Source organism: Salmo salar, chromosome ssa14 (assembly GCF_905237065.1).
Source record: "Salmo salar chromosome ssa14, Ssal_v3.1, whole genome shotgun sequence".
In the NCBI taxonomy this organism is placed as follows: domain Eukaryota; kingdom Metazoa; phylum Chordata; class Actinopteri; order Salmoniformes; family Salmonidae; genus Salmo; species Salmo salar.
In genome coordinates, this window is record NC_059455.1 from 3,661,340 (window position 1) to 3,671,641 (window position 10,302).

A 10,302-nucleotide genomic window follows, 5' to 3' on the forward strand; every position below is an offset into this window, starting at 1 on the left:
TTTTTTTTTGACAGGGAGCAAATGCTGAGACAAAGGTCTCTTTTCCAGATGAGACCTGTATAGCACCACAATACAAAATCAAAATACAACAAACACATTCAACTGCACATTCATATACACATTAAAATACACATTATTGTGCACTACAAGACACAAAAAGCAAAACACAATCATAAAAAACAGACAATTCTCCAGTAAAAAGGTCCCCTAACAACCGTCTGAAATCGCTTAGAGGCACCACTTCCTCCAATTTTAAAGTGTGTTGTAGATCATTCCACTGTTAAAGGTGCAAGGACAATACAGGCTGATTAGGGGTTTGATAACTTTTTATTTAAAATCTTAACAGTGTAGTCAGTAAGTCAGGAGTTTGCGGAGCAGGATTTACTTGACATGATGTGATCTACTTGACTTCAAAGAGGTCCAACCAATCAGTGACGAGTAATAAAACTGTCTCTGTGATAAACCGAAGGGCGCTATGAGAAACAGCATCTAAGGGTTTAAGAGTAGAGACAGCTGCACTTTGAAAAATTGTATCACCATAATCAAGAACAGGTAGAAAGGTTGACTGCACAATTTGCTTCCTGCTGACTAGAGAGAGACAAGATATGTTTTCGTAAAAAGTAAAAGCTCAGTCATATGTTTTTTAAACAAAAAATCATTGTCAATCCAAATACCTAGGCATTTTTATGCAAGAACCATCCAATAAGGTAAGATGTAATCCATCTGAGACAATCTTACGAGAACTTGAAAACAACATGTATTTTTCCCATATTAAGTATGAGTTTTAAATCAGTAAGGGCTTCCGGCACAACTGCAAAATCGGAATGTAGCCTTGTCACAGCCAGGGTCAGCGGTGGGGGCAATTGCGTGCATAATAGTATCATCCACATATAGATGAAATGTAAACATATGAACAGATTGACCTATAGCATTTATATTGTCACACTCTGTCCTTGTGCTTGTCTCCACCCCCTCCAGGTGTCGCCCATCTTCCCCATTATCCCCTGGGTACTTATACCTGTGTTCTCTGTCTATTGCATGATGGCTCACCTCTCACAGTTCTGGGTGACTTTAACCTCCCCACGTCTACCTTTGACTCATTCCTCTCTGCCTCCTTCTTTCCACTCCTCTCCTCTTTTGACCTCACCCTCTCACCTTCCCCCCCTACTCACAAGGCAGGCAATACGCTTGACCTCATCTTTACTAGATGCTGTTCTTCCACTAATCTCATTGCAACTCCCCTCCAAATCTCCGACCACTACCTTGTATCCTTTTCCCTCTTGCTCTCATCCAACACTTATCACTCTGCCCCTACTCGGATGGTATTGCGCCGTCCCAACCTTCGCTCTCTCTCTCCCGCTACTCTCTCCTCTTCCATCCTATCATCTCTTCCCTCTGCTCAAACCTTCTCCAACCTATCTCCTGATTCTGCCTCCTCAATCCTCCTCTCCTCCCTTTCTGCATCCTTTGATTTTCTCTGTCCCCTATCCTCCAGGCCGGCTCGGTCCTCCCCTCCTGCTCCGTGGCTCGACGACACACTACGAGCTCACAGAACAGGGCTCCGGGCAGCCGAGCGGAAATGGAGGAAAACTCGCCTCCCTGCGGACCTGGCATCCTTTCACTCCCTCCTCTCTACATTCTCCTCTTCTGTCTCTGCTGCTAAAGCCACTTTCTACCACTCTAAATTCCAAGCATCTGCCTCTAACCCTAGGAAGCTCTTTGCTACCTTCTCCTCCCTCCTGAATCCTCCTCCCCTCCCCCCCTCCCTCTCTGCGGATGACTTCGTCAACCATTTTGAAAAGAAGGTTGACGATATCCGATCCTCGTTTGCTAAGTCAAACGACACCGCTGGTCCTGCTCACAATGCCCTACCCAGTGCTTTGACCTCTTTCTCCCCTCTCTCTCCAGATGAAATCTCGCGTCTTGTGACGGCCGGCCGCCCAACAACCTGCCCACTTGACCCTATCCCCTCCTCTCTTCTCCAGACCATTTCCGTAGACCTTCTCCCCTACCTCACCTCGCTCATCAACTCATCCTTGACCGCTGGCTACGTCCCTTCCGTCTTCAAGAGAGCGAGAGTTGCACCCCTTCTGAAAAAACCTACACTCGATCCCTCCGATGTCAACAACTACAGACCAGTATCCCTTCTTTCTTTTCTCTCCAAAACTCTTGAACGTGCCGTCCTTGGCCAGCTCTCCTGCTATCTCTCTCAGAATGACCTTCTTGATCCTAATCAGTCAGGTTTCAAGACTGGGCATTCAACTGAGACTGCTCTTCTCTGTGTCACGGAGGCTCTCCGCAGTGCTAAAGCTAACTCTCTCTCCTCTGCTCTCATCCTTCTAGACCTATCTGCTGCCTTTGATACTGTGAACCATCAGATCCTCCTCTCCACCCTCTCCGAGTTGGGCATCTCCGGCGCGGCCCACGCTTGGATTGCATCCTACCTGACAGGTCGCTCCTACCAGGTGGCGTGGCGAGAATCTGTCTCTGCACCATGCGCTCTCACCACTGGTGTCCAGGGCTCTGTTCTAGGCCTCTCCTATTCTCGCTATAAAATATTGGCTCTGTATTCAATGTCTCTCCTATATTGCTATGCACGAAACAATTAATTTTTTTCTCTGCATGTCTGTCAGAAAAGTGTGGATGACGGACACCACCTCAAGCTGAACTCGGCAGACGAGTGGGAAGGACTGCCCGTTCCATGACTCGCCATCATGGTTGACAACCCTGTATCTCCTCCAGAGTGCTAAGAATTACTTATAATAACGGTACGTTATTGGCGATGTCACACAAGCGGCGCAGGTCCTAATCCAGGCACTTGTCATCTCCCGTCTGGATTACTGCAACTCGCTGTTGGCTGGGCTCCCTGCCTGTGCCATTAAACCCCTACAACTCATCCAGAACGCCGCAGCCCGTCTGGTGTTCAACCTTCCCAAGTTCTCTCACGTCACCCCGCTCCTCCGCTCTCTCCACTGGCTTCCAGTTGAAGCTCGCATCCGCTTACAAGACCATGGTGATTGCCTACGGAGCTGTGAAGGGAACGGCACCTCCATACCTTCAGGCTCTGATCAGGCCCCACACCCAAACAAGGGCACTGCGTTCATCCACCTCTGGCCTGCTGGCCCCCCTACCTCTGAGGAAGCACAGTTCCCGCTCAGCCCAGTCAAAACTGTTCGCTGCTCTGGCACCCCAATGGTGGAACAAGCTCCCTCACGACGCCAGGACAGCGGAGTCAATCACCACCTTCCGGAGACACCTGAAACCCCACCTCTTTAAGGAATACCTAGGATAGGATAAAGTAATCCTTCTAACCCCCCCCCTTAAAAGATTTAGATGCACTATTGTAAAGTGGTTGTTCCACTGGATATCATATAACGCACCAATTTGTAAGTCGCTCTGGATAAGAGCGTCTGCTAAATGACTTAAATGTAAATGTATTGCCAGTTCGTCTTGTTTGTTCAAGTCAACCAGCGTTTGTCTCAGCTCCTGCTTTTCTCCAGTCTCTTTTTCTCGTCCTCTTGGTTTTGACCCTTGTCTGTCTTGACCCTGAGCCTGCCTGCCGTCCTGTGCCTTTGCCTCTACTCTGAATTACCGACCTCTGCCTGACCCTGGGCCTGCCTGATGTCCTGTACCTTGGTCCCACTACTCTGGATTATCGACCCCTGCCTGCCTTGACCTGTCGTTTGCCTGCCCCAGATGTTGCAATACACATTGCTACTTCAACAGTCTGCACTTGGTAGAGCACGGTGTTTGCAACGCCAGGGTTATGGGTTCGATTCCCACGGGGGACCAGTACGGAGAATTTTTTTAATGAAATGTATGCATTCACTACTGTAAGTCGCTCTGGATAAGAGCGTCTGCTAAATGACTAAAATGTAAAAATGTAAATGTATACATATTGAAAAGAACATGTCCGAGTATCGACCCCTGCAGAACACCTTTATGTACTTCAAGAAATGCGGACTTAACCCCATCAATCACTATGGCCTGAGTTCTGTCACTAAGATAACCATGAACAGGCGTCAGAGCTCACACCTATCAAGGACAACTTATTCAAAAAATATATTTTTTTTTATTTAACCAGGTAGGCCAGTTGAGAACCAGTTCTCATTTACAACTGCGACCTGGCCAAGATAAAGCAAAGCAGTGCGACAAAAACACAGAGTTACACATGGGATAAACAAACATACAGTCAATAACACAATAGAAAGTCTGTATACAGTGTGTGCAAATGAAGTACGGAGGTAAAGCAATAAATAGGCCATAGTGGCGAAGTAATTACAATTTAGCAATTGACGCTGGAGTGATAGATGTGCAGATGAGGATGTGCAAGTAGAAATACTGGTGTGTAAAAGAGCAGAAAAAACAAAAATGGGGATGAGGTAGGTAGTTGGATGGGGTATTTACAGACGGGCTGTGTACAGCTGCAGCGATCGGTAAGCTGCTCTGACAGCTGATGCTTGAAGTTAGTGAGGGAGATATAAGATATAAATTCAGTGATTTTTGCAATTCGTTCCAGTCATTGGCAGCAGAGAACTGGAAGGAAAGGCGGCCAAGAGGTGTTGGCTTTAGGGATGACCAGTGAGATATACCTGCTGGAGCGTGTGCTACGGGTGGGTGTTGCTATGTCACCATAGCAACACCCAATACAATAGCATGATCAACAGTATCAAAAGCTTTTGACAGGTTCACAAACCTAAAGCATTGACAAGATCATTAACAACTAAAGTGGTTGCTGTAATTGTCACATTCTTCTTCGTCTGATAACGAGAAATCATTGTCGGACCAATACGCAGCGGGGAAATGTGCACTCATCTTTTTATTAAATGGACAAGAAGGTGAACCAAAACAACACGTACACAAAAAAAACACAACGACTAATAACAGGCCGGTAAGGCACAAAGCTATACACAGCACAATCTCCCACAAAAAACTAAAACAAACACATACCTATATATAGGACTCTCATTCAGAAGCAACTAGAAAACACCTGACTCCAATTGAGGGTTCAACCCCCAATTACCTAAACATAGAAATACAAATAACTAGACTGAACATAGAAATACATAAACATAGAACAGTGCCCAAAACCCGGAATACTAAATGAAACACCCTACAACTAACACCACCAGCCCGAACCACATAAAACAAATACCCCCTGCCACGTCCTGACCAAACTACAATAACAAATAACCCCTATTATTGGCCAGGACGTGACAGTAATAGTACTATGCCCAGGTCTAAACCCTAATGGGTTTACATTCAAAATGCATTTCTCAGATAAAAAAGTTGTACATTTACCAAGGATTCAAAACTCTGAGATAGACAAAAAAAGCCTTGAAAGGGGGCAATACTTACTAAGATCCCTACTATCCCTGCTCTTATGGAGTGGCAGCACAAGAGCTGATTTCCATATTTGTAGAATATTTCCTGATAACAATGTTAGATAAAAAATGTGGGTTATTGAGCCAACAATGCTAGGTGTTGCACACTTAAGCATACTGGGATCCAATTGGTCAGCCCCTGTGGATGTCTTGTTGTCTACTGCTAGAAAAGCATCCAGGACTTATTTTACTGTAAATAACCTAAAAGAAATTCTTTGACTATCTTTTCTCTTATCATTCAGCAAGTTTCCCCTTTCAGCATCCAGACCAACATCGTTGTGATTAGGCATAGAAGTTATTTCAAATAGAGCACAAGAGCACAGTTTACTGCCAAATCACTATCCCCAACAATGACATGCTCCATTTTCACTCCCAATCACAGAAGTCTTTACTGGCCCATAAGTCTTCACCTCCTCCATGTTATCTTCACTTCAAGAAAAATGATCATCAACATTGAGTTGATCAGTACATCCTGTCATCTCCTTCAGACCGAAAACTCTTTGGAAGATTCTTCATGACACACACACACACACACACACACACACACACACACACACACACACACAGACACCATAAACAGACACCATTAACAGACAGAGTACCAGAAAACGAAAGGGAACCCACCACTAATTGGATTGAATTTAAACTGGCAACAAAAGGCTGGCCTCGAAAATTCCAGCCCTGGTTTGTACAGGCCCTGCTTTGTTGTTCATTGCCCCTGTTTTTTCTGTTCTAATGCTGTGTTAACACAAATCTTTTTTTTTCAATGATGGCCTCTCCCCTCCATCTCTCTCTCGCTCTCTTTCTCTCTCTCTGTGGTGCATGAAAGGCTTTTGGCCCTGCATGACGCGTAGTTAGGCCTACCCCAAACTGCACCGAGGCGAGTACCACGGAGGCTAGAACGCGCTAGGCTTCCCATACACACACCCACACCCACACATACACACACCCCAGGAGCTGCACAGACAACCAGGATGACCCTGAAATCTCCTCCGGAGCGGAGCGTTGCTACTGTCGTCGCCATAGGAAGGCTGCTGCTGCCTCTCGCCATGTCTTCCAACGCTGAATTTCACCAAAAGCTTTGGACTGTCATCTTCCTCCGTTGATCCTGTGGGGAGCTGAGACAGACAGAGTTGAGAAAGAAAGAAAGAAAGAAAGAAAGAAAGAAAGAAAGAAAGAAAGAAAGAAAGAAAGAAAGAAAGAAAGAAAGAAAGAAAGAAAGAAAGAAAGAAAGAAAGAAAGAAAGAAAGAAAGAAAGAAAGAAAGAAAGAAAGAAAGAAAGAAAGAAAGAAAGAAAAAGAAATTAGGATGATGGGGAAGTTACGGAATATGGAGGAAGAGGGGATAGTGGAGGGCTTCAGCACGGAGGAGCTGGAGTGCATGATCTGTTACTGCCCATATAGCCTGGGCAGCCGGCGCCCTAAGGTCCTCGAGTGCTGTCACCGCCTGTGTGCCAAGTGCCTGGCCAAGATCTTAGACCTGGGCGAGTCGCCACCCAATGCTGTGGTGTGTCCGTTTTGCCGGTTCGTCACTAGTTTCACGGGCGAGGCGGTGGGCAACCTGCCAGATGACTGCAACTTGGTGGCAGCGCTGGCCCTCCAGACCCGGAACCAGAGGAACTTGCACTACCACACTGAGGGCCCCACCGAGCTACTGCTCAGCCCCAGGCACCTAAGCTCGCTCATGGGCAACCCTCCCAGCGGCTCCCCATCCTCCTCCACTACCACTACTACCACCACCACCACCTACTCCTCCATCCGCGGCTCACCCAACTACATGGTCATCACCATCATGGAACCGCCTCCATCCCCTCAGGACCACCACCCCTACCAACTTCACTCCCACCCCCCTGGAGTGGCCACCATCCAGGGTAGGGATTACCACTCCTCCAGTCTGGACTCCATGGCCTCCATCACCCAGAGGTGGGCGGTGTGGAACTGTGCTGCCCGGGCATTGGTGTGGGTGTTGGGGCTCCTCTACTTCAGCTCCTTGCCCATGGGGGTCTACCTGCTCATCATGCAGAAGACCACCCTGGGGGTCCTTCTGGTAAGCCTGGTCCCGGCAAGCCTCGTCATGATCATGGTTTACGGCTTCTGCCAGTGCCTCTGTCACGAGTTCTGGGACCTTATGCCCCATAGCAGCCAAAGAACGATCATCCGAGGAGGTTAAGAACGGGTTGCAGAAATGTTACATTTTTCCGAATGAGATCGTTACTACTGACAATGGAAGTTGGCATCCTGGATACCATAGAATATTTCATTTTTTATTTTATTTTATTTTTTACTCAGGCTCAAATGACTTGGCGGATTGTAAATGGGAAGAGAGCAGGTACAAGAGATGTACAGTTTAGATCAATGTTAAGTTTTGGTATTTTCAGTTCTAGTCATTCATTTAGATTATGTAATTTGTGTACTGTGTAAACAAAACGGTCCACCAAATATCCAACTATACTTAAATAAGAAGTCGCAGTAAGTATCGGGTATGCTTTCGCAATCAGAAAAATGATGAAGCATTCTTTTTTTCATTTTGAGGTATTAACAATATAACTATCTGGCCATAATTGGCACAGTAGAAATGTATACATTTGTATTGAAAGTACTTAGTGGGAGGAACAAATGCTAAGCTTTGGCAAGTCAGTGTAAATAATAATTTGTTATAAAGGACGTGAATAATGTGGAGGACACCAAGAATATGAGTCATAATATAACCGCCACCATAAATGTATGTACTATCATCATCATTCTGGTGTATCTGACAATAAACATCATAAAAAAAAAAAATGTATGTTAATGAAAATTGTTTCTCAAATGTAAAGTTAATTTGGCATATCACCTTCAGAATGTTTACGGGATAATCCACAATTCATACAGGGGAGTAAATAGATGCTTCTTATTCAGAATTGGGTGCAGAAATGCAAATGACAAATTGACCATGGCAGTCAAGGGTTGTGATCATTACAGCACGCAACAGATTTTTTTTTTAATTGAACACAACAGGTCTTATTCATTAGGGCACACAAGGAGCAAAAAATGTTTTGCAACGGGAACACAAAAACAAGTGTTTCTTATTGGACAAGTCCAGAAAGTTCCTCCTTGTTTCAGTCAGTTTTCTTCCAGTTGGGGCCAAATGAACACAGACCAGGTGTTATGAATAACCCCTTTGTTTTAATAATCTCAATATCTTAATGAGATGTTTGCATATATCTAAGGACAAGTGCAAAATGGAGATGTGGATTAGCTATGCTATTAATTAACAAAACTAGTTTCAGATAGATGTACTTTTTGGAATGATTTTGTAACAGGAAAGACTATCTATACCCAGCAAGAAATGTTACTGATGTTATTGCATTTTCTCAAATAGCATAACAGATGTAATCCTTTATACGCATTACATTGCCAGGCTTTCTTCTTTTGTAGTCCTAACGTACAGTTGGGGGAATTCAAAAGTTAACCTGTAGGGGAGTGGAGTAAATTGAGACATTTACATTCAGCATAATTCCGTCAAGAGAAGAATAATTTTCATTCTAACAAAGATATCTACATATACTGAACAAAAATATGAACGCAACATGTAAAGTGTTGGTCCCTTGTTTCATGAGCTAAAATAAAATATTAACAAGAATCACAAAAAGCTTATTTCTCTGTAATTTTGTGCACAAATTTGTTTACATCCCTGTTATTGAGCATTTCTCCTTTGCCAAGATAATCCATCCACCTAAAAGGAGGCGGATATGGTAAAGAAATTAACATTAAATTCTCTGGCAACAGCTCTGGTGGACATTCCTGCAGTCAACATGCCAATTGCACACTTCCTCAAAACTTGAGACATCTGTGGCATTGTGCTGTGTGACAAAAAGGCACATTTTAGAGTGTCCTTTTATTGTCCGCCAGCACAAGATGCACCTGTGTAATGATCATGCTGTTTAATCATGTTCTTGATATGCCACACTGTCTGGTGGATGGATTATCTTGCCGAGGAGAAATGCTCACTAACAGGGATGTAAACAAATGTATGCAATTAATTTTTTGAGAAATAAGCTTTTTGTGCGTATGGAAAATTCCTGGGCTCTTTTATTTCAGCTCATGAAACATGGGACCAACACCTTACATGTTGCGTAAATATTTTTGTTCAGTGTACATTTTAAAGTTATCTAAACACTTAGTTTAGAAAATCTACATAAATTCAGCAATTGCGTCATATTTCGTCTCAGGAAAGCTCATCTGCATGCTCGTCGTCCTCACCCAGGTTCTTGACCTGACTGCAGTTTCTCATCATAACCAGCTTCAGTGGGCAAGTGCTCACCTTCGATGGCCATTGGCACACTGGAGAAGTGTGCTCTTCACAGATTAATCCTGGTTTCAACTGTACCGGGCAGATGTCAGACAGTGTTGTATGGGCAAGCAGTTCGCTGACGTCAACATTGTGAACAGAGTGCCCCATGGTTATGGTATGGGCAGGCAGAAACTTCGGACAATGCATACTCAGACATGTCACCCATTGAGCATGTTTGGGATGCTCTGGATTGCCGTGCACGACAGCGTGTTCCAATTCCCGCCAATATCCAGCAACTAAGCATAGCCATTGAAGAGGAGTGGGACATTCCACAGGCCACAATCAACAGCCTGATCAACTCTATGTGAAGGAGATGTGTCGTGCTGCATGAATCAAATGGTGGTCACACCAGATACTGACTGGTTTTCTGATCCACGTCCATGTAAAATATATAGATATGGGCCTAATTAATTTATTGTAATTGACAGATTTCCTTATATGAATTGTAACTCAGTGAAATCTTGTTGCATGTTGTGTTCATATTTTTGTTCAGTGTAGTAACAGGTCTAAGTAGAATATTTTTTTTTTTACATAATACCACAGAAGCATTGTTCTGCTAATATAACAATGTGCACCTTTCATCTCC

At 44.4% G+C, this 10,302-nt stretch overlaps 1 protein-coding gene across 1 annotated transcript; it reads left to right on the top strand.

The window, feature by feature from the left end:
• The first annotated feature begins 6,210 nt into the window (after positions 1-6,210).
• On the top strand, positions 6,211-8,367 carry rnf182 (ring finger protein 182). The gene has a single exon (XM_014139456.2). The coding sequence runs from the start codon at positions 6,693-6,695 to the stop codon at positions 7,551-7,553; it is 861 nt and encodes a 286-aa protein (XP_013994931.2). The 5' UTR covers positions 6,211-6,692; the 3' UTR covers positions 7,554-8,367.
• The last annotated feature ends 1,935 nt before the right edge of the window (positions 8,368-10,302 follow it).